At 44.2% G+C, this 25,463-nt stretch overlaps 2 protein-coding genes across 2 annotated transcripts in view; one reads left to right on the top strand and one right to left on the bottom strand.

Moving 5' to 3' along the window:
* Nucleotides 1-9,296, top strand: part of LOC120021580 (ubiquitin-like protein 3) — a 50,117-nt gene extending 40,821 nt beyond the window's left edge. The window contains exons 3-5 of the mRNA XM_038965378.1: nt 1,970-2,056; nt 5,502-5,579; nt 6,524-9,296. Of these exons, the coding sequence (XP_038821306.1) occupies nt 1,970-2,056; nt 5,502-5,579; nt 6,524-6,576 (218 nt within the window). The 3' untranslated portion in view covers nt 6,577-9,296. The remainder of the gene's footprint in view (nt 1-1,969; nt 2,057-5,501; nt 5,580-6,523) is intronic.
* Nucleotides 9,297-18,319: 9,023 nt separating this feature from the next.
* LOC120021151 (olfactory receptor 1-like) lies at nt 18,320-24,114 on the bottom strand. The gene is made up of 6 exons (XM_038964790.1): nt 23,892-24,114; nt 21,508-21,685; nt 21,260-21,362; nt 19,886-20,089; nt 19,248-19,396; nt 18,320-18,464 (listed from the first exon to the last, which is right to left on the bottom strand). Exons 1-6 carry the CDS (start codon nt 24,112-24,114, stop codon nt 18,320-18,322), a joined length of 1,002 nt encoding a protein of 333 aa, XP_038820718.1.
* Between the last annotated feature and the right edge of the window lie 1,349 nt (nt 24,115-25,463).

Raw genomic sequence — 25,463 nt, 5'->3', positions numbered from 1 at the left:
CTGTCATGTGATTTAAAGTGACACCGGCCACTACTGGTGCATTTGGAAAGTATTCAGACCCCTTGACTTTTTCCACATTTTGTTACTTTACATCATTATTATCAAATGTATTCAATAAATAAAATCCTTATCAATCAACGCACAATACCCCATAATGACAAAGTGAAAACAGGTTTGAAGAAAGTTTAGCAAATGTATAAAAAATAAAAAACCAAAATACCTTATTTACATAAGTATTCAAACCCTTTGCTATGATACTCGAAATTGGCTCAGGTGCATCCTGTTTCCATTAATCATCCTTGAGATGTTTCTAGAACTTTATTGGAGTCCACCTGTGGTAAATTCAATTGATTGGATATGATTTGGATACCAAAACACTTCTGCAGCATTGAAGGTCCCCAAGAACACAGTAGCCGCCATCATTCTTAAATGGAAGAAGTTTGGAACCACCAAGACTCTTCCAAGAGCTGGCTGCCCGGCCAAACTGAGCATTCGGGGGAAAAGGGCCTTGGTCAGGAAGGTGATCGAGAACCTGATGGTCACTCTGACAGAGCTCCAGAGTTTCTCTGTGGAAATAGTTGTCCTTCTGGAAGTTTCTCCCATCTCTGCAGCACTTCACCAATCAGGCCTTTACGGTAGAATGGCCAGACGGAAGCCACTCTTCAGTAAAAGGCACATGACAGCCCGCTTGGATTTTGCCAAAAGGCACCTAAAGACTCTCAGACCATGAGAAACAAGATTCTCTAGTCCGATGAAACCAAGATTGAACACTTTTACCTGAATGCCAAGCGTCACATCTGGAGGAAACCATCCCTACGGTTAAGCATGGTGGTGGCAGCATCATGCTGTGGTTGTTTTTCAGCGGCAGGGACTGGGAGACTGTCAGAATCGAACGAAATATGAACAATGCAAAGTACAGAGAGATCCTTGATGAAACCTGCTCAGGACCTCAGACTGAGGTGAATGTTCACCTTCAAACAGGACAACGACCCTAAGCACACAGCCAAGACAAAGCAGGAGTGCCTTTGGGACAAGTCTCTGAATGTCCATGGGTGGCCCAGCCAGAGCCCGGACTTGAACCCGATCACAAATCTCTGGAGAGACCTGAAAATAGCTATGCAGCGATGCTCTCCATCCAATCTGACAGAGCTTGAGAGGATCTGCATAGAGGAATGGGAGAAACTCCCCAAATACAGGTGTGCCAAGCTCGTAGCGTCATACCCACGACAACTCAAGGCTGTAATCGCTGCCAAAGATGCTTCAACAAAGTACTGAGTAAAGAGTCTGAATACTTATGTAAATGTGACATTTTTATTTTTAATAATAAACTTTATAAAAACCTGTTGTTGCTTTGTCATTATGGGTTATTGTGATGTCATTATGGGTTATTGTGATGTCATTATGGGTTATTGTGATGTCATTATGGGTCATTGTGTGTAGGTTGTTGAGGGGGGAAAAAACAATGTAATCCACTTTAGAATAAGGCTGTAACGTGACAAAATGTGGGAAAAAAGGGTCTGAATGCTTCCTGAATGCACTGTATGATACTTCATGCAGTATAAGAAGTAATACAGGGAAGATGGAGGAACTCTGGTGGGAATGATGGGGACATGTTACACCCTAATGAGTATAAAGACATTGAGCCAGAACCCCTCACAGACCCTGGATCGTATATATATACACACACACACACACACACACACACACACACACACACACACACACACACACACACACACACACACACACACACACACACACACACACACACACACACACACACACACACACACACACACACCTAAACATGTTAACTTGCATGGTTTGTTAGGTGTGGGTGTGTTTGGACATATGCTGTCCTCCAGACCCATTTCTCTGTCTTCCTTCTCTCTATCTGTCTCTCCTTCTGCTGATGATAATGTTGTTGTTGATGATAGTGGTGGTGATAGTGGTCTTCATCTCTCTACAGACTGGGAGGAGGAACAGGTCAGCAGTCCTAACATCCTGAGGCTCATCTACCAGGGTCGCTTTCTACATGGAAACGTCACGCTAGGAGGTGAGAACACACACACACACACACACACACACACACACACACACACACACACACACACACACACACACACACACACACACACACACACACACACACACACAGTCAAAGTCAGTCAATTGAAATCAATTGATTAGGCCCTAATCAATGGATTTCACATGACTGGGAATACAGATTTGTAAATGTTGGTCACAGATACCTTTTCTGGATCAGAAAAGCACTCCCATACCTGGTGTGACCACCATTTGGCTCACGACACAGGCTGTTGATTGTTGTTCCACTCCTCTTCAATGGCTGAGAGAAGTTGCTGGATATTGGCGTACAGATCCTTGTGACATGGATCCATGCATTATCATGCTGAAACATGAGGTGATGAGTAGTATGAAACAGGCGGCGGATGAGTAGCATGAAACCCACATGTCCGGTGAAGAAGCCAGACGTGGAGGTCCTTACACGTGGTCTGCGGTTGTGAGGCCGGTTGGACGTACCGCCAAATTCTCTAAACAACTTTGGAGGCAGCTTATGGTAGAGCAATTAACATTAAATTCTCTGGCAACAGCTCTGGTGGACATTCTTGCAGTCAGCATGCCAGTTGCACGCTCGCTGAAAACTTGAGACATCTGTGGTTTTGTGTTGTGTGACAAAATTGTACATTTTAGAGTGGCCTTTTATTGTCCCCAGCACAAGGTGCACCTAGCACAAGGTGCACCTATGTAATGCTCACGCTGTTTAATCAGTTTCTTGATATGCCACACCTGTCAGGTGGATGGATTACCTTGGCAAAGGAGAAATGCTCACTAACTGGGATGTAAGCAAATTTGTGCACAGAATTTGAGAGAGAGAATCTTTTTGTGTGTATGGAACATTTCTGGGATCTTTTATTTCAGCTTATGAAAAATGGGAACTACACTTTACATGTTGCATTTTATATTTTTGTTCAGTACAGTTGACAGTGCTTTAGTGTTGTGTTTGGGTAATGGGGATAGCTGTAGTCACAAGCTGTTTACAGGTATCTCATTTTCACCATTATCTCGCTCATAAACCTTTAGCCCCTGTACACAAAAGGCACCAAACGTTACCCTATACCCTATATAGTGCACTATTGTACCATAGGGTTCTGGTCAAAGTAGTGCACTATGTAGGAAATAGGGTGGAATTTGGGACGCAAACATAGACATTTTGAATCCTTTTACACTTAGGCCAATATTCCCATCGAAAGGATAATGCCCCAAAATTCCTGACATAAACGTTCTTAGTTCAGAGAGGCTGAGGATTAGAGATTTCGGTGTTCTGGGATTTGCGGTTGTTGGAATCCCAGCCCGGTCTCATAGACTAGACGTAACATAGTAAATGTAAATCTATATGTTACGTATGTTACATTTGGTATGGTTATGTAAGCCAGATGGTTAGTTAAGGGCAAAGATGAAATGAAAGTAGGGTATTTGGGTGGGGGTATAACACAAACGTTATATGCTTCTAGCAACCCAAAGGCTCCAAGTTCGAATCTCATCACAGACGACTTCAGCATGTTAGCTAATTAGCAAATGTTCAAATACTTACTACTTTTTAGTTACTTTGCATCTACTTAGCATGTTAGCTAAGCCTAACCCTAACCTTAACTCTTTCAGCTAACCCTTCCCATACCCCGAACCTTAACCCTTTAACCTAACTCTTAAACTTAACCCTAACCTTAACGCCTAGCCTAGCTAACGTTAACCACCTAGATAGAATTTGTAACATAACATTTTGCAAATTCGTAACATATAGTACGAATTGTAATTCATACCATATAATACAACATGGGAGATGGACATTCACAAATTAATACATACCATACGAAATGTAACATATCATACTAAATGGAGCGTCTCGGATTTACGTACAGAATAATACAAAATGCTCTGAGACCATGTTGGGAATCCACAGAATACTAACCTAGCCTGGGATATGAAGAGGGATTGGAACAGGAGTTAAGACGGATAGAGTGACAGGGATCTGGTTCATCAATGTTTAACATCACATCACCATAGCTTTTATGTACACTCCTCTTCTATATATGATGTGTGATTAAATTGAGTTTACAAAACATTAAGAATACCTGCTCTTTCCATGACATAGACTGACCAAGCTATGAACCCTTGTTTTTATATACTGAAAAAATGATGAACTCAACATGCAACAATTTCAACGATTTTACTGAGTTACAGTTCATAAACTCAGCAAAAAAAGAAACGTCCCCTTTTCAGGACCCTGTCTTTCAAAGATAATGTGTAAAAATCCAAATAACTTCACAGATCTTCATTGTAAAGGGTTTAAACCCGGTTTCCCATGCTTGTTCAATGAACCATAAACAATGAATGAACATGCACCTGTGGAACGGTCATTAAGACACTAACAGCTTACAGACAGTAGGCAATTAAGGTCACAGTTATGAAAACTTAGGACACTAAAGAGGCCTTTCTACTGACTCTGAAAAACACCAAAAGAAGATGCCCAGGGTCCCTGCTCATCTGCGTGAACGTGCCTTAGGCATGCTGCAAGGAGGCATGAGGACTGCAGATGTGGCCAGGGCAATAAATTGCAATGTCCGTACTGTGAGATGCCTAATACAGCGCTACAGGGAGACAGGATGGACAGCTGATCGTCCGGGTGGCCAATTGATTAATTGTTCAGCAGTCTTATGACTTGGGTGACTGGAGTCTTTGACAATTTTTTGGGCCTTCCTCTGACACCGCCTAGTATATATGTCCTGGATGGCAGGAAGCTTGGCCCCAGCGATGTACTGGGCCGTACGCACTACCCTCTGTAGCGCCTTACGGTCAGATGCCGAGCAGTTGCCATACCAGGCGGTGATGCAACCGGTCAGGATGCTCTCGATGGTGCAGCTGTAGAACCTTTTGAGGATCTCTTTCTCTTGCTTTTGTCCACGTTCTCTCTCCTCTCCTCCTCTCTCTCTCTCTCTCTCTCTCTCTCTCTCTCTCTCTCTCTCTCTGTCTCTCTCTCTCTCTCTGTGTATCTCTCTCTCTCTGCCTCTGTCTCCCCTCTCTCTCTCTCTCTCTCTCTCTCTCTCTCTCTCTCTCTCTCTGTCTCTGTCTCTGTCTCTCTCTGTCTCTGTCTCTCTCTCTCTGTCTCTCTCGGGTCTCTCAGGTCTCTCTCTCTTTCTTTCTCCCTCTTCTCTCTTCTCAGGTCTCTCTCTGTCTGGCTCCTGTCTCTCCTCTCTCTTGGTTGTGTATTCTATGTTAGATCAGTCAGATGATGATAGTTATGATGATATATTGTCTTTGTAACACGTCTTTGTCCGTTAACTAACCACTTTTTATTTCCCTCTTTTTCTGTTCTACTCTGTCACTCGCACCCTCCTCCTCCCCTCCTCCTCCTCTCCTCCTCCCCTCCCTCCCTCCCTCCCTCCCTCCCTCCCTCCCTCCCTCCCTCCCTCCCCTTCTCTCAGCTCTCAAACTGCCTCTGGGGAAAACCACAGTGATGCATTTAGTTGCCAGAGAGACGTTGCCTGAGCCAAACTCCCAAGGTAACCACTTTTCATTTATCCCACCTTCCAGACTTTTAATTCATCCCTTGTTCCTCCCCCTCACACTGAAACACAGTAATAGATTATGCCTTTACTGTAGATGATGGTAGTCCAGTTATTTCTGTTTGTTTAGGAACAGCTAATGATCCATGATGAATATTTCTAACCTATTACCAGTACTATACAATGTAGTAAGACGTGTGTTTCAGTAAGCGTATGCTAAACTATTTAAATAATGACAGATGGTTGTTTTTGTTGCAATGCTACATTTGAGCTGACACTCTTTTTAGAAAAAAGGTAGATTTCTCAACAATATTGCTACTATGTAGTTAAACAGTGTCCTGACTGTGTCCTGACCTCGTCATGACAGTGTCCTGACTGTGTCCTGACTGTGTCCTGACAGTGTCCTGACAGTGTCCTGACCGCCTCCTGACAGTGTCCTGACAGTGTCCTGACCGCCTCCTGACAGTGTCCTGACCGCCTCCTGACAGTGTCCTGACAGTGTCCTGACCGCCTCCTGACAGTGTCCTGACAGTGTCCTGACCGGCTCCTGACTGTGTCCTGACCGCCTCCTGACTGTGTCCTGACCGCCTCCTGACTGTGACCTGACTGTGTCCTGACTGTGTCCAGACAGTCTCCTGACTGTGTCCTGACTGTGTCCTGACCGCCTCCTGACTGTGTCCTGACTGTGTCCTGACTGTGTCCTGACTGTGTCCTGACTGTGTCCTGACCGCCTCCTGACAGTGTCCTGACAGTGTCCTGACCGCCTCCTGACTGTGTCCTGACCGCCTCCTGACTGTGTCCTGACCGCCTCCTGACTGTGTCCTGACTGTGTCCAGACAGTCTCCTGACTGTGTCCTGACTGTGTCCTGACCGCATCCTGACAGCGTGACTTTCTGACCGTGTTCTAACTGTGTTTGACTGTGTGTTGTGTTCCTTCTCAGGTCAGAGGAACAGAGAGAAAACTGGAGAGAGTAACTGCTGTGTCATCCTGTAAATACCACCTCCATCCATCCATCCCTCCCACACCTCCCTCCCTCCCACACCTCCCTCCCTCCATCCCTCCCACACCTCCCTTCCTCCCACTCCTCCCTCCCTCACCCACCTCCATCCCCCATCCCCCAATCCCCACCGCCCCTATCTTGGATCCAACCAACACACTGTCCTGTCCTGCAGTCTCCCTAGAATTCTGCTGCTGCGCGCGCACACACACACACACACACACACACACACACACACACACACACACACACACACACACACACACACACACACACACACACACACACACACACACACACAAAACATTCTGTGTTCCTCATAGCAATACAGTGCACTTGCTCATAAACTGTGTGTGTGTGTGGGCTGGTCTCTCACTCAGACTTAACCACTAAATAAACCCACGCTCCCACCTGCCCCCCCCCCCCCCCCCCCTTCCCCAACACACACACACCCTTTGACCACCCACTTATCCAGATGTGCTGTGTATCTCCCATAGTGCAGCAAAGCATTGACGTGCCTGATCAGAACACACCCACACACACATGCCTGTGTCCTTTTTACCTCCCCCTCTATCACTTGTGTATATGCCCTTAAATCTTACACTAGTGCATTGACAGACCGATCCAGTCTTTTATTCACTCATGATGGTTCTAGCCAATTACTAACAAACACACAAACAAACAGTGTTGTTATTTGGCCATAATATCATGTTGTTGACTGTGTTTTGACAGTCGGTCCTCTCCTCCTTTCTGACCGGTCAGTGTTTTAGATCATTCCTCCGTCAGAACCCTCATCCCCCTTTTCCCCTGAACGAGGAGAAAGAAACTGAACAAGGGGAAGAAAGACAGACAGATCTCCCTTCCCCTTTCCTCCTCACCAGAAAGACAGACAGATCTCCCTTCTTCCCCTTTCCTGCTCACCAGAAAGACAGACAGATCTCCCTTCTTCCCCGTCCCTCCTCACCAGAAAGACAGACAGATCTCCCTTCTTCCCCGTCCCTCGTCACCAGAAAGACAGACAGATCTCCCTTCTTCCCCGTCCCTCGTCACCAGAAAGACAGACAGATCTCTCTTATTTCCCGTTCCTCCTCACCAGAAAGACAGACAGATCTTCCCCTTTCCTCCTCACCAGAAAGACAGACAGATCTTCCCCTTTCCTCCTCACCAGAAAGACAGACAGATCTTCCCCTTTCCTCCTCACCAGAAAGACAGACAGATCTTCCCCTTTCCTCCTCACCAGAAAGACAGACAGATCTCTCTTATTCCCCGTCCCTCCTCACCAGAAAGACAGACAGAATACACCTCCCTCATCCCACATTTTTCCCTGAAAGAATGAAAAGACCGACAGATCTGTTGAATACCTCTAGTGTTGTGATTGGTCGGGTCTGCTTGCCAATCCAAGCCAAGGTAAAGAACCAATCTGAAGTGTTATTTTCTTCCAAATCTCTTTCTTCTTCACTTAAAGAAAGATGTAGGCATAGATTCTTTGCACAACAATGAACGCATGTGCCCCCCCCAGCCCTACCCAGCCCCCCCACCACCACCGAACGACCTGTAAAAAGTTTCTTATTTTACTTAGTATTTTTCCAATGGGAATAATATATATATATAAAAAAAACTAAGGTAACATATGTGTAGAATATATTGAATATAAATATTCTCTAGAACATGATGATGCCTCTAGATCCTGTTGATGCCAGTATATTGATGTTTTTAGTGTTGCTGTGTGCACCATCATTAACTAGCTAGCTTCCTAGACAGAAGTTCAAACTGTCACCTTGCTGATGACGCTACAGTACGTCCCAAATGACACCCTATTTCAGATCTAGTGTGATACTTTTGACCAAGGCCTATAGGACCTGCGAAAGACTAGTGCGGGAGGTGTACCTGCACATCAAGCTGCCTTAAGCTAAAGAAACAGGAGATGGGCTCCTGCCTTATGGGCTTTTCTGGCTCAGACAAGGCTACTTACTTATGTAGGGCCCTGGTCCAAAGTAGTGCACTATATAGGGAAAGGGCCCTGGTCCAAAGTAGTGCACTATATAGGGAATAGGGCCCTGGTCCAAAGTAGTGCACTATATAGTGTGCCATTTAGGGCATAGTCAACTTGTTGTCCTTTAAGCAGCAAAACAGAACCATCCTCCTAATCATTGACATACAGAACTATTTGAAACATTTTTTTATTTCTGTAATTTTTTTCTTTGTATTTTTTTTCTCAACTGTTCATAGTTTAATATAATCCTTGTTTTTTGTTTGTTTTCTCTGTGTTTTATTTTGCTTTGTAAACAGCACTAGGTCTTAAAGGCTCTGTCCCAAATGGCACCCTATTCCCTATATGTTGTACTACTTTTGACCAGGACCCATAAGGCTCTGGTCCAAGGTAGTTCACTATGAAAGGAGATAGGAGGCCAGTTGGGATGTAGCCAAATATGATACTTTATCTTGCTCAGTGATCAGGGTTTCAAGCTGTACAGTGATAATATTGAAAAGCATTTTCTAAATGATTGTAAATAGCACTAATCTAATGCTTATCCCCTATACCCCTCTTCCAAACTTCAAATGGAATAAATCCATCTGTCAACTAAATAAAGATTATTGAAGTGCAGCCATTGATTTATGACTTGATCCATCTATTAACTAAATATAGATTATTGAAGTGCAGCCATTGACTTATGTGATCATTACTCTCATTAAACAATCATTATGCTGCGCCTTGCTACTTGTCCCTGTCTTCTTGTAGTAGCCATCACACACACACACACACACACACACAGACTGCCCTTTGTCCTCTGTAGTGCCACTCGGGGAGCAGACAGACAGACGGAGAGAGAGAAAGGCGTAATCTCTTACAGTAACAGTACCTCCACTCAACACGCCAGTGTGTTTCATTACACCAAGCACAACACAGGACTGTTAGTGATATTACACCACTCACTGACTCACTCAGCCCAAATACTGGCCTACTGTAGTATGTTCTAGAACCCAAATACTGGCCTACTGTAGTCTGTTCTAGAACCCAAATACTGGACTACTGTAGTTTGTTATAGAACCCAAATACTGGCCTACTGTAGTCTGTTATAGAACCCAAATACTGGCCTACTGTAGTCTGTTCTAGAACCCAAATACTGGACTACTGTAGTTTGTTATAGAACCCAAATACTGGCCTACTGTAGTATGTTCTAGAACCCAAATACTGGCCTACTGTAGTCTGTTATAGAACCCAAATACTGGCCTACTGTAGTCTGTTCTAGAACCCAAATACTGGCCTACTGTAGTCTGTTATAGAACCCAAATACTGGCCTACTGTAGTCTGTTATAGAACCAAAATACTGGCCTACTGTAGTCTGTTCTAGAACCCAAATACTGGCCTACTGTAGTCTGTTCTAGAACCCAAATACTGGCCTACTGTAGTCTGTTCTAGAACCCAAATACTGGCCTACTGTAGTCTGTTCTAGAACCCAAATACTGGCCTACTGTAGTCTGTTCTAGAACCCAAATACTGGCCTACTGTAGTCTGTTCTAGAACCCAAATACTGGACTACTGTAGTCTGTTATAGAACCCAAATACTGGCCTACTGTAGTCTGTTCTAGAACCCAAATACTGGCCTACTGTAGTCTGTTTTAGAACCCAAATACTGGCCTACTGTAGTCTGTTCCGGGATTCTTCCAATGGCACTGAGGAGTACACCACATTAGTCACTGGCTTTATCAATAAGTGCATCGAGGACGTCGTCCCCACAGTGACTGTACGTACAGTGCCTTGCAAAAGTATTCACCCCTTGGCATTTTTCCTATTTTGTTGCATTACAACCTGTAATTTAAGTAGAATTTTACTTGGATTTCATGTAATGGACATACACAAAATAGTCCAAATTGGTGAAGTGAAATGAAAAAAAAACAACTTGCCTAAAAAAATTATACAAAATAAAAAACGGAAAAGTGGTGCTTGCATTTGTATTCACCCCCTTTGCTATGAAGCCCCTAAATAAGATCTGGTACAACCTTTAGAAGTCACATAATTAGTTAAATAAAGTCCACCTGTGTGCAATTTAAGTGTCGCATGATCTGTCACATGATCTCAGTATATATACACCTGTTCTGAAATGCCCCAGAGTCTGCAACACCACTAACAAGGGGCACCACTAAGCAAGCGGCACCATGGAGACCGAGGAGCTCTCCAAACAGGTCAGGGACAAAGTTGTGGAGAAGTACAGATCAGGTTTGGGTTATAAAAAAATATTTCAAACTTTGAACATCCCATGGAGCACCCTTAAAATCAATTATTAAAAAATTGAAAGAATATGGCACCACAACAAACCTGCCAATAGAGGGCCGCCCACAAAAACTCACAGACCAGACAAGGAGGGCATTAATCAGAGGGGAAACAAAGAGAACAAAGATAACTCTGAAGGAGCTGCAAAGCTCCACAGCGGAGATTGGAGTATCTGTCCATAGGACCACTTTAAGCCGTACACTCCACAGAGCTGGGCTTTACGGAAGAGTGGCCAGAAAAATCCATTGCTTAAAGAAAAAAATGGTGTTCGCCAAAAGGCATGTGGGAGTCAGCTTTTAGGCCATCAAGGAAAACGCTATGTCTGGTGCAAACCCAACACCTCTCATCACCCTCAGAACACCATCCCCACAGTGAAGAATGGTGGTGGCAGCATCATGCTGTGGGGATGTTTTTCATCGGCAGGGACTGGGAAACTGGTCAGAATTGAAGGAATGATGGATGGCGCTAAATCCATGGAAATTCTTGAGGGAAACGTGTTTCAGTCTTCCAGAGATTTGAGACTGTGATGGAGGTTCACCTTCCAGCTGAACAATGACCCTAAGCATACTGCTAAAGCAACATTCCAGTGGTTTAAGGGGAAACATTTAAATGTCTTGGAATGGCCTAGTCAAAGTACAGACCCCAATCAAATTGAGAATCTGTGGTATGACTTAAAGATTGCTGTACACCAGCGGAACCCATCCAACTTGAAGGAGCTGGAGCAGTTTTGCCTTGAAGAATGGGCAAAAATCCCAGTGGCTAGATGTGCCAAGCTTATAGAGACATACCCAAAGAGACTCACAGCTGTAATTGCTGCAAAAGGTGGCTCTACAAAGTATTGACTTTGGGGGGAGGTGAGTAGTTGTGCACGCTCAAGTTTTCTGTTTTTTAATAAAAAATATTAAATAAAAAATATTTAGCATCTTCAAAGGGGTAGGCATGTGTAAATCAAATGATACAACCCCCCCCCCCCCCCCCCCCCCCCAAATCTATTTTAATTCCAGGTTGAAAGGCAACAAAATAGGAAAAATGCCAAGGGGGTGAATACTTTCACAAGCCACTGTACATACGCCAACCAGAAGCCATGGATTACAGGCAACATTCGCACTGAGCTAAAGGGGCATCTTTCAAGGTGCGGGACTCTAACCCGGCTTATAAGAAATCCTGCTATGCCCTCCGACGAACCATCAGACAGGCGAAGCGCCAATACAGGACTAAGATTGAATCGTACTACAACGGCTCCGATGCTCGTCAGATGTGGCAGGGCCTGCAAACTATTACAGACTACAAAGGGAAGCACAGCCGCGAGCTGCCCAGTGACACGAGCCTACCAGATGAGCTTAATAACTTCTATGCTCGCTTCGAGGCAAGCAACACTGAGGCATGCATGAGAGCATCAGCTGTTCCGGACGACTGTGTGATCATGCTCTCCGTAGCCGATGTGAGTAAGACCTTTAAACAGGTCAACATTCACAAGGCAGCGGGGCCAGACGGATTACCAGGACGTGTGCTCCGGGCATGTGCTGACCAACTGGCAGGTGTCATCACTGACATTTTCAACATGTCCCTGATTGAGTCTGTAATATATCTACATGCTTCAAGCAGACCACCATAGTCCCTGTGCCCAAGAGCACTAATGTAACCTGCCTAAATGGCTACAGACCCATAGCACTCACGTCCGTAGCCATGAAGTGCTTTGAAAGGCTGGTAATGGCTCAAATTAACACCATTATCCCAGAAACCCTAGACCCACTCCAAATACTGGCCTAGTCTCGTCTGTTATACAATCCAAATACTGGCCTAGTCTAGTCTGTTATAGAACCCAAATACTGGCCTAGTCTAGTCTGTTATACAATCCAAATACTGGCCTAGTGTAGTCTGTTATACAATCCAAATACTGGCCTAGTCTAGTCTGTTATACAATCCAAATACTGGCCTAGTGCAGTCTGTTATACAATCCAAATACTGGCCTAGTGCAGTCTGTTATAGAACCCAAATACTGGCCTAGTGTAGTCTGTTATACAATCCAAATACTGGCCTAGTCTAGTCTGTTATAGAACCCAAATACTGGCCTAGTGTAGTCTGTTATACAATCCAAATACTGGCCTAGTGCAGTCTGTTATACAATCCAAATACTGGCCTAGTGCAGTCTGTTATACAATCCAAATACTGGCCTAGTGCAGTCTGTTATACAATCCAAATACTGGCCTAGTCTAGTCTGTTATAGAACCCAAATACTACTCTACTGTACTCTATTTTAGAATTGTCATACGTCCCGGACACACTAAACAAAGGACATAGCCATATTCAAGGGACAACTCAGGGCCTCCTGAACCACAGGGACATTTCGACAGTGCAGTGCGCTTGGCGACATCACGCCTTTGATTTAATCCCGGCATAAATTGGTCTCTGCTCGGTTTGGCCCTCTGTGGATAATGTCAGCCACCCCTGGTGTAGGGACAACTACTACTCAAAGAGAAACATTGAGCTAGTAGAGTAGGCCTGGAGAGAGTTTTCAGTTTCCCAAATGGCACCCTATTCCCTTTGTATGGAATAGGGTGCCACTACTTTAGACCAGGGCACTATAATCCCATTATAGTGCACTACTTTAAACCAGGGGCCCATAGGGATCTGGTCAGAAGTAGTGCACTAGATAGGGAAGAGGGTGCCATTTGGGGCGCAGATATTTTGGAGAGAGTCTGCAATAGTCTGTTGTCCTCCCTTTCATAACGTACCTCACACTGTTAGTAGTCTGTTGTCCTCCCTGTCATAACGTACCTCACACTGTTAGTAGTCTGTTGTCCTCCCTGTCATAACGTACCTCACACTGTTAGTAGTCTGTTGTCCTCGTTGTCATAGCGTACCTCACACTGTTAGTAGTCTGTTGTCCTCCCTGTCATAACGTACCTCACACTGTTAGTAGTCTGTTGTCCTCCCTTTCATAACGTACCTCACACTGTTAGTCTGTTGTCCTCCCTGTCATAACGTACCTCACACTGTTAGTAGTCTGTTGTCCTCCCTGTCATAACGTACCTCACACTGTTAGTAGTCTGTTGTCCTCCCTGTCATAACGTACCTCACACTGTTAGTAGTCTGTTGTCCTCCCTGTCACAACGTACCTCACACTGTTAGTAGTCTGTTGTCCTCCCTGTCATAACGTACCTCACACTGTTAGTAGTCTGTTGTCCTCCCTTTCATAACGTACCTCACACTGTTAGTAGTCTGTTGTCCTCCCTGTCACAACGTACCTCACACTGTTAGTAGTCTGTTGTCCTCCCTGTCATAACGTACCTCACACTGTTAGTAGTCTGTTGTCCTCCCTGTCATAACGTACCTCACACTGTTAGTCTGTTGTCCTCCCTGTCATAACGTACCTCACACTGTTAGTAGTCTGTTGTCCTCGTTGTCATAACGTACCTCACACTGTTAGTAGTCTGTTGTCCTCGTTGTCATAACGTACCTCACACTGTTAGTCTGTTGTCCTCCCTGTCATAACGTACCTCACACTGTTAGTAGTCTGTTGTCCTCCTTGTCATAACGTACCTCACACTGTTAGTAGTCTGTTGTCCTCCCTTTCATAACGTACCTCACACTGTTAGTAGTCTGTTGTCCTCCCTGTCATAACGTACCTCACACTGTTAGTCTGTTGTCCTTCCTGTCACAACGTACCTCACACTGTTAGTAGTCTGTTGTCATAACATACCTCACACTGTTAGTAGTCTGTTGTCCTCCTTGTCATAACGTACCTCACACTGTTAGTAGTCTGTTGTCCTCGTTGTCATAACGTACCTCACACTGTTAGTAGTCTGTTGTCCTCGTTGTCATAACGTACCTCACACTGTTAGTCTGTTGTCCTTCCTGTCACAACGTACCTCACACTGTTAGTAGTCTGTTGTCATAACGTACCTCACACTGTTAGTAGTCTGTTGTCCTCCCTGTCATAACATACCTCACACTGTTAGTCTGTTGTCCTCCCTGTCATAACGTACCTCACACTGTTAGTAGTCTGTTGTCCTCCCTTTCATAACGTACCTCACACTGTTAGTAGTCTGTTGTCCTCCCTGTCATAACGTACCTCACACTGTTAGTAGTCTGTTGTCCTCCCTGTCATAACGTACCTCACACTGTTAGTAGTCTGTTGTCCTCCCTGTCATAACGTACCTCACACTGTTAGTAGTCTGTTGTCCTCCCTGTCATAACGTACCTCACACTGTTAGTAGTCTGTTGTCCTCGTTGTCATAGCGTACCTCACACTGTTAGTAGTCTGTTGTCCTCGTTGTCATAATGTACCTCACACTGTTAGTCTGTTGTCCTCCCTGTCATAACGTACCTCACACTGTTAGTAGTCTGTTGTCCTTCCTGTCACAACGTACCTCACACTGTTAGTCTGTTGTCCTTCCTGTCACAACGTACCTCACACTGTTAGTCTGTTGTCCTCCCTGTCATAACGTACCTCACGCTGTGCGAGTGATCTTGTTGTTTTGTAACCAGTTGTTTCACTATGCCGCTGTGATTTCATTTAAGCGTCACTAATCGTGTGGAGAAGCTGGCATTAGGTGACTGGGACTGGGTGTGTGGTCCCTGAAGTTATTATCACATTGTACTTATTTATGGCGGTGCTGAAATGGATTACTGTGACAATGTGATCACGGACAGTAAATCTCACATGGTGTGTGTGTGGGTCTCTGCTTCACGGTGTGTGTGTGTGTGTCTCTGCTTCATTGTGTGTGTGTGTGTGTGTGTCTCTGCTTCACGGTGTGTGTGTGTGTGTCTCTGCTTCATTGTGTGTGTGTGTGTGTGTATGTGTGTGTGTGTGTGTGTGTGTGTGTGTGTGTCTGCTTCACGGTGTGTGTGTGTGTGTGTCTCTGCTTCATTGTGTGTGTGTGTGTGTGTGTCTCTGCTTCACGGTGTGTGTGTGTGTGTGTCTCTGCTTCATTGTGTGTGTGTGTGTGTGTGTGTGTGTGTGTGTGTCTCTGCTTCACGGTGTGTGTGTGTGTGTGTGTGTGTGTCTCTGCTTCATTGTGTGTGTGTGTGTGTGTCTCTGCTTCATTGTGTGTGTGTGTGTGTGTGTGTGTGTGTGTGTGTGTGTGTGTGTGTGTGTGTGTGTGGGCGGGGGGGGGGGGGGGGGGGGGTGTTGACACCATAGTGTTTTTTAAGGTCAGCTAGTGACACTCCCTCCTGTGAACAAACCTCCATTGTGCTGCTGATAATAATGTAATCATTGTGTATGTGTTTATATCCAAAGCAGTGAACACATAGGGCTATTGACTGGTATTTGTAACCTGACATACACTACCTGATTGCACCAGAAGTGATTCATCCATTTGACTTGAATTGACTCTATGAGGCCATCTGAACCACTTTCATGTTCCAGTGGTTTATACTCAGGCCAGGATTCAGCGTCAGCGCAGCTTTTAAAAGCAACGTTCCCGAGTTAGCGTGGACCACATTCACAATAAATGCTGCATCTGTCTGATATTACCTTTTAGAGAGGGCATCCCACTGAATTCCAGACCTACTTTAAGCCCACACACAATGTAATGTTGTTGGTAGGTGGTAGCACCAAACTCCAGCTAATGTGCTCTGTCTTCATCAGCAGTGATCACAGGATTCATACTGGCAGGTAATGTATGCATTAGTATCTGGCGCCATCTTCTGGCTAGAACATGGTATGACTCTGAGTGAGAATTAAATAGAAGACCAGCAGCGGGCTTTTTGTAAGGAGTTTTATAGAGATAGCCCCTGTTCATTAGACATTATCAATATAAAAAAATAAAACATGTCAAAATTATAATCAATACTGGTTGAGACAGACAACACAAGCAGAGGGCTTTTTGAAAATGAGATTTATAAAGATACTATTTGAATGTCTAGTTTCATCTCATTATATTCTTGGAGAGTAGTAGTGTCTAACAAAGCCAGAGCGATAAGACGACTCTGTAGCCTATACAAGTCATATTTTTAAGGGGAAACAGATATTTTACACTGTGTGCGAGTGTCATTGAGTGATAACAGTGTTGGGTTTAGTGTGTTATAACATGTTATAGCCCTGAATTAAACTGCTATAGCCCTGAATGAACATGTTATAGCCCTGAATTAAACTGCTATAGCCCTGAATGAACATGTTATAGCCCTGAATTAAACTGCTATAGCCCTGAATGAACATGTTATAGCCCTGAATTAAACTGCTATAGCCCTGAATGAACATGTTATAGCCCTGAATTAAACTGCTATAGCCCTGAATGAACATGTTATAACCCCGAATTAACATGTTATAACCCTGAATTAACATGTTATAGCCCTGAATTAAACTGCTATAGCCCTGAATTAACATGTTATAGCCCTGAATTAAACTGCTATAGCCCTGAATGAACATGTTATAACCCTGAATTAACATGTTATAACCCTGAATGAACATGTTATAGCCCTGAATGAACATGTTATAACCCTGAATTAACATGTTATAGCCCTGAATGAACATGTTATAGCCCTGAATTAAACTGCTATAGCCCTGAATGAACATGTTATAACCCTGAATTAACATGTTATAGCCCTGAATGAACATGTTATAACCCTGAATTAACATGTTATAACCCTGAATTAACATGTTATAACCCCGAATTACCATGTTATAACCCTGAATTAACATGTTATAGCCCTGAATGAACATGTTATAGCCCTGAATTAAACTGCTATAGCCCTGAATGAACATATTATAACCCTGAATTAACATGTTATAACCCTGAATGAACATGTTATAGCCCTGAATGAACATGTTATAACCCTGAATTAACATGTTATAGCCCTGAATGAACATGTTATAGCCCTGAATTAAACTGCTATAGCCCTGAATGAACATGTTATAACCCTGAATGAACATGTTATAGCCCTGAATGAACATGTTATAACCCTGAATTAACATGTTATAGCCCCGAATTAAACTGCTATAGCCCTGAATGAACATGTTATAACCCTGAATGAACATGTTATAACCCTGAATTAACATGTTATAACCCCGAATTAACATGTTATAACCCTGAATTAACATGTTATAACCCCGAATTAACATGTTATAACCCTAAATTAACATGTTATAACCCCGAATTAACATGTTATAACACTGAATTAACATGTTATAACCCTGAATTAACATGTTATAGCCCTGAATTAACATGTTATAACCCTGAATTAACATGTTATAGCCCTGAATTAACATGTTATAGCCCTGAATTAACATGTTATAACCCTGATTTTAACATGTTATAACCCTGAATTAACATGTTATAACCCTGAATTAACATGTTATAGCCCTGAATTAACATGTTATAACCCTGAATTAACATGTTATAACCCTGATTTTAACATGTTATAACCCTGATTTTAACATGTTATAACCCTGAATTAACATGTTATAGCCCTGAATTAACATGTTATAACCCCGAATTAACATGTTATAACCTAACCCTTCATTTAGTGATAACAGACACAGTGTTGAGTTTACTCGGTTCTGTCTGGCTGTTCCTCCAGCCCTGTCTCCAGCGCCCCAGGATGGCTCTGATTTCCTTGGTCCTGAAGCTATAGATGAACGGGTTGGCCAACGGCGGGAACAGGCTGTGGAATAGAATAGGTACTTTAGAAGAAGACTACTTTACTTTGTCGGTTGTCACAGAAACACAATAATATTTTCCCTTTAAAATCTCTACAGGATCAGTGCCCCCCCCCCCCCCCCACCCCCCCCACGGGACGGTTGAGCTAACGTAGGCTAATGTGATTAGCATGAGGTTGTAAGTAACAAGAACATTTCCCAGGACATAGACATATCTATGGGCAGAACGCAAAAATTCTTGTTTATCTAACTGCACTGTCCAATTTGCAGAAGCTATTACAGTGAAATAATACCAGGCTATTGTTTGAGGAGAGTGCACAGTTATGAATTTGAAAATGTATTAATAAACCAATTAGTCACATTTGTGCAGTCTTGATGCAACATTTTGAACAGAAATGCAATGGTTCATTGAATCAGTCTAAAATTTTGCACATACACTGCTGCCATCAAGCGGCCAAAATCTAAATTGCGCCAAACCTGGAATAGTACATTATGGCCTTTCTCTTGCATTTCAAAGACAATGGAACAAAAAAACTTCAGTGTTTCCTTTCAAATGATATCAAGAATATGCATATCCATGCTTCAGGTCCTGAGCTACAGGCAGTTAGATTTGGGTATGTCATTTTAGGCAAAAATGTAAAAAAAGGGTCCGATCCTTAAGAGGACAGTGACTTAATCAAGGGCACAACAAGTAGTGGTTCCTTCCACACTTTTTCATCGCCGGCCCGGGACTTGAACCAGCAACCTTTGGGATCCTGGTCCACCTCTCTAATCTGTGGTTTACCTACCTGTAGAAAATGGTGAGGCCGATGCGGAGATCAGGGGTCATGGTCAGGTTGGGGATGTAGGGTGCAGCGTACACTGTGAAGCGGGGGATGTAGTAAATAAGGATGATACAGCCCTGAGTAGCACAGGTAGAGAAGGTCTTCAGCCTGCCCTGGGTTAAAGAGGGGAGAGTAGTGGGTTAGAGGAAAGGTTTAGTTTAGATAAGAATGATACAGCCCAGGTTGAGAAGGTCTTCAGCCTGCCCTGGGTTAGAGAGGGGAGAGTAGTGGGTTAGAGGAAAGGTTTAGTTTAGATAAGAATGATACAGCCCAGGTTGAGAAGGTCTTCAGCCTGCCCTGGGTTAGAGAGGGGAGAGTAGTGGGTTAGAGGAAAGGTTTAGTTTAGATAAGAATGATACAGCCCAGGTTGAGAAGGTCTTCAGCCTGCCCAGGGTTAGAGAGGGGAGAGATGGAGAAATGTTTTCAGTGGGTTAGGGTTAGGAGAGAGTAGTTAAAATGAGGGACACGGACAGGACAGGAAACACACACTCTGCCACTCCTCCCACCCAGACGCCCTGCATCCCCCACCCATCCAGACCCCCTGCACTCGCTACCCCTCCTACCACCCAGCCCCCCTGCACCCCCATCCCCTGAATTCTGACCTGTGTGTTAGCCATGCGCATCACGGTGACGATGATGTTGACATAGGAGAAGATGATGATGCAGAAGGGGACGAGGAGCACAAAATAGGCTGCGCCAATGGAGCTGCCCTGGATCGCCGCCATGTCGGAGCAGGACAGTTTAGTCAGGGACACAGCGTCACAGTAGGCATGGAGAATTTGGTTGGGACCACAGAATGCTACTTTCTGGGAGATAAAACACACACAAAAAAAAGTAATTGTCAATTTGTCAAATGTATTCAGAAAGCCCTTTTTACATTAGCAGTACATAACCCGGCCTAGACCCCAAAGAGCGTCACAGTTAATATGAAGGAGCAGGTTGGGCCCACCAAATGCTACTTTCTGGGAGGTGAAGCAAGGACACGTTTAGAGGAGATGCTGTGTAATTCTCAATCAATACCATTTATTTATAAAGGGTCCTTTTTACATCAGCAATGTCCTTTAAACAGTAACCTAGACTACAAAGAGAAAACTGAATCCGAATGGCAAGGAAAAACTCCCTAAAAGGAGGACAATGGTCAAAGGACCATAGGCCCATTCTCTTCTGGCTGCAGCACATGTTTTATTGTCAAAGTTTCAAGTTTAAATGTCACAAGTACAGTGAAAGGCCTTTCTTGCGAACTACAGTACAAAAACCCAACAATGCAGTCATCAATATCAATGTAGCACTAAAAATAACAAGGTAGAACAAAAACACAGGAGAAATAAACACAAGAAATATGAAGAGAAGAATATAATAAGCTGTATATGCATTCCAATACCATGTTTGCAATGTGCAGGGATCCTGGAGGGGTTAGATATGTATAGAGGTGAGGTGGCATCAGGATATATCATAAACATAGTAGCAGCCGTGGACCTGATTTGATTGGGAGTGTGTGTACGTGTGTGTGTGTACTATGTATGTGTGCATGTTATGTGTCTGTTGGAGTGTGTGTGAGTGCGTACTCCTGTGATTGGGTATAGAGAAAATAATCAAATACAAAACGTTTGTACTTCGGCAAAAAAAATGCCTACGTTCGTTTGTTTATTTATTATTATTATAAAATGTTTTTGTGGAGGGGGTACTTAAAGAATATGTATATTTAACCTTCATTTAACTAGGCAAGCCAGTTAAGAACACATTTTTATTTCCAATGACGGCCTACCACGGCCAAACCCGGACGATGCTGGGTCAATTGTGAAAAATATATGCCAATTTGATTTACTTAGACTTTTTTTTATTTAACAGTAGTGCCCTGGAACATTGTTTTGTGATGTGTTTCCTTGGTGAACTCTTTGCTGCAAACATTCTCGGCCTGTTAGGCCCTCTTATAGCTGTGGTAACACTCATTATACATTATTTTATCAATCCAGTACCCTGGTGAAGTCTAGGGTGCCGATGGCAGGTGAGACTGTGGCTGCCATCCAGGAGAAGACTGTTAGACCACTCATTATCTGGTTGGTCATCAACATAGGGTATCTAGAGAGGGTGATGGAAAGAGAGAGAGAGTGGGGGGGTGGGAGAGGACCGCAAAAAATGATGAAATACTTTCCCCACTAACACACTTTATTTATTTTGCATCAATAAAATCATAACGCATAATATGTGCTGCTGTCGTTGTTACCTGAGAGGGTGACAGATAGCCAGGTATCGGTCCATAGCCATGGTCAACATGATGAGAGAGTTGAGCGTTCCAAAGTAGTGGATCATTTGTTCCTGGAACAGACAGGTATGGAAGGAGATCCTCCCATCGTCCCACCACCACCGAGCTATCACTTTGGGAAGGGCCACTGTGGCAAAACCTGGAAAGGAGGGGAGGGGAAGGGAACGGAGAGGAGAGAGGAGAAAAGAAGAGCAGAGAGAAGAGAGAGGAGGAGAGAGGGGAAGAGGGAGGGGAGGGGGGGAAGGGAGAGGAGAGCGGAACAAAGAGGAGCAGAGAGAGGAGAGAGGAGAGGGGGGGAGAGGAGAGCGGAACAAAGAGGAGCAGAGAGAGGAGAGGGGGGAGAGGAGAGCGGAACAAAGAGGAGCAGAGAGAGGAGAGGGGAGGAGAGGAGAGGACAGAGGAGAGCAGAGAAAAGAGCAGCAGAGAGAGGAGAAGAGTTGAGAGAGGAGGAGAGAGGGGATAAGGGAGGGAAGGGAAGGGAAGGGAAGGGAGAGGAGAGCGGGGATGAGAGAAGAAGATGGGAGATGGGAGGAGAAAGGAGAAGAGTGGAGACCATGCTAGACTATTGAGAAAGACAGGCATGGAATGAAATGCTCCTGTTGTCCCACCAGCACCAGGCTATCACCTAGAGCAGGGCCATTGTGGAAACATTCTGGGCCCCTTGTTCTAGCTTCTGTCTCTGAGAGGGAAACGGAACACAGCAGCCCTGTTTAAATGCTCATCCTTTTTTTGTAAGTAATCACTGATTGATTACAGATCTGTACATTACTGTCTGATGTCAGAGAGGGACTCTCCACATGATTAAAGAAGGAGGGACACATATGAGACACATTTTAACAGGACACTCTTTCTCTCATGACCTCTCCTCTCTCATTAATACCTGAGCACCAGCAAGACACATTTAAACTCCATCGGCAGTCACATTGGGGAAGGAGAGAAAGAAAGAGATAGTGTACACATTTGAATATTCTACCACGACCCCTTACCTATATCTAACAGTGCCATGCTGAGTATCTTACCTATATCTGACAGAGCCAGGCTGAGTATCTTACCTATATCTGACAGAGCCAGGCTGAGTATCTTACCTATATCTGACAGAACCAGGCTGAGTATCTTACCTATATCTGACAGAGCCAGGCTGAGTATCTTACCTTTATCTGACAGTGCCAGGCTGAGTATCTTACCTATATCTGACAGAACCAGGCTGAGTATCTTACCTATATCTGACAGAGCCAGGCTGAGTATCTTACCTATATCTGATAGTGCCAGGCTGAGTATCTTACCTATATCTGACAGAGCCAGGCTGAGTATCTTACCTATATCTGACAGAGCCAGGCTGAGTATCTTACCTATATCTGACAGAGCCAGGCTGAGTATCTTACCTATATCTGACAGAGCCAGACTGAGTATTTTACCTATATCTGACAGAGCCAGACTGAGTATTTTACCTATATCTGACAGAGCCAGACTGAGTATCTTACCTATATCTGACAGAGCCAGGCTGAGTATCTTACCTATATCTGACAGAGCCAGACTGAGTATTTTACCTATATCTGACAGAGCCAGACTGAGTATCTTACCTATATCTGACAGAGCCAGGCTGAGTATCTTACCTATATCTGACAGAGCCAGGCTGAGTATCTTACCTATATCTGACAGAGCCAGGCTGAGTATCTTACCTATATCTGACAGAGCGTCTGCTAAATGACTTAAATGTAAATGTAAATGTAGAGCCAGACTGAGTATCTTACCTATATCTGACAGAGCCAGGCTGAGTATCTTACCTATATCTGACAGTGCCAGGCTGAGTATCTTACCTATATCTGACAGAGCCAGGCTGAGTATCTTACCTATATCTGACAGAACCAGGCTGAGTATCTTACCTATATCTGACAGAACCAGGCTGAGTATCTTACCTATATCTGACAGAGCCAGGCTGAGTATCTTACCTATATCTGACAGAGCCAGGCTGAGTATCTTACCTATATCTGACAGAGCTAGGCTGAGTATCTTACCTATATCTGACAGAACCAGGCTGAGTATCTTACCTATATCTGACAGAACCAGGCTGAGTATCTTACCTATATCTGACAGAGCCAGGCTGAGTATCTTACCTATATCTGACAGTGCCAGACTGAGTATCTTACCTATATCTGACAGAGCCAGACTGAGTATCTTACCTATATCTGACAGAGCCAGGCTGAGTATATTACCTATATCTGACAGTGCCAGGCTGAGTATCTTACCTATATCTGACAGAGCTAGGCTGAGTATCTTACCTATATATGACAGAGCCAGCCTGAGTATTTTACCTATATCTGACAGTGCCAGGCTGAGTATCTTACCTATATCTGACAGTGCCAGGCTGAGCATGATGATGTACATGGGTTTCTGCAGGCTGCGCTCCAGGGCAAACAGCACCACCAGCAGGATGTTCCCCACCACCGTGGTCACATAGATGAAGAAGAAGAACCAGGCCACCAGCTGGTAGAAGGATGGATGGAGCCCCGGGAAGCCCACGATCACAAACTCTGACACACGCGTGTAGTTCTCATTCACCTCAAACATACTGTCCTGGGAAGGTGGGGGGATGGAGGAGGAGAGATAAAGCCTTTTACAATCCTTACCACCCAAGTTAGAGAGAGAGATAATGAGTGAGAGAGAGAGATAACGAGTGAGAGAGAGAGAGAGAGAGAGATGCTGAAGACCCTGGAGGATCCCTCTTCATCCTTACCTCCCAGGTTAGAGAGAGACTGAGTGACATATAAAGTGACATATATATAAAGAGAGAGATCCATCTCTCCATCCTTACAATCACCTAAAATGGAGGGAGTAAGAGAGAGATAGGAACATTTAAATAAAAAAGAGAGATCCTGGAGACCTTACATCCTCCATCATTACCTCCTAAGATGGAGAGAGTAATAGAGAGATAGTTAGAGAGAGAGTTACATAAAAGAGAACAGAGACAGACAAGACAAACAAGCCATGTTTAATTCCATGGACATATAATCTATTCATTCTATGTCTATGTTTTGTTATATTCCCAGCAAATCCTTATGCATAGAGATGTTGAAGACCCTGGATGATCTCTCTCTCCATCCTTGACTCCTAAAATGGAGAGAGTAATAGAGAGATAGTTATAGAGAGTTACATAAAAGAGAGAGATGTTGAATACCCTTGATGATCTCTCTCCCTCTCTCTCTCCCTCCCTCTCTCCCTCTCTCCCTCTCTCCATCCTTACCTCCTTCCCAACCAGTGGCCCCAGAGGTGTGTGGCGTTAGCCGTTCTCTACCTTCCAACTTTATACCCAACATGCCCTCTGACAAGACAGCCAGCAGCCAATCAGAGACCTCCACCTTGGTGATGTCATCATTCTCACCTCAATCATGATGTCAATCACAGAACGTTTTCATCCCTGGCCATCTCTCAAGTTCTCTCTATCTTTTTTTGTAGAAAAGTAAGTGGACACCCCTTCAAGTTAGTGAATTGGGCTTTTTCAGCCACACCTGTTGCTGACAGGAGTATAAAATCGAGCACACAGCCATGCAATCTCCACAGACAAACATTGTTAGTAGAATGGCCTTACTGAAGAGCTCAGTGACTTTCAACATGGCACCGTCATAGGATGCCACCTTTCCAACAAGTCAGTTCGTCAACTGTCTGCCCTCCTCGAGCTGCCCTGGTGAACTGTAAGTGCTGTTATTGTGAAGTGGAAACATCTAGGAGCATCAACAGCTGGAGTGGTGTAAAGCTCGCCACCATTGGACTTTGGAGCAGTGGAAACTCGTTTTCTGGAGTTATGAATCACGCTTCACCAACTGACAGTCCAACGGACGAATCTGGGTTTGGCAGATGCCAGAAGAACGCTACCTGGCCCAATGCATAGTGCCAACTGTTAACTGTTCAGCTGTTAACAA

The sequence above is a fragment of the Salvelinus namaycush genome, chromosome 26 (genome assembly GCF_016432855.1).
Source record: "Salvelinus namaycush isolate Seneca chromosome 26, SaNama_1.0, whole genome shotgun sequence".
NCBI lineage: Eukaryota > Metazoa > Chordata > Actinopteri > Salmoniformes > Salmonidae > Salvelinus > Salvelinus namaycush.
This window is presented reverse-complemented; position numbering and strand designations above follow the sequence as displayed.

What these genes read in the sequence shown, in the direction of transcription:
- LOC120021151 (XM_038964790.1), bottom strand. Translation starts at nt 24,114, where the DNA reads ATGTTTGAGGTGAATGAGAACTACACGCGTGTGTCAGAGTTTGTGATC. An exon ending in GCTATCTGTCACCCTCTCAG is followed by an intron (nt 21,363 to 21,507) that starts GTAACAACGACA and finishes CACCCTCTCTAG; the next exon opens with ATACCCTATGTTGATGACCA. An exon ending in GGCCTCACCATTTTCTACAG is followed by an intron (nt 18,465 to 19,247) that starts GTAGGTAAACCA and finishes TCTATTCCACAG; the next exon opens with CCTGTTCCCGCCGTTGGCCA.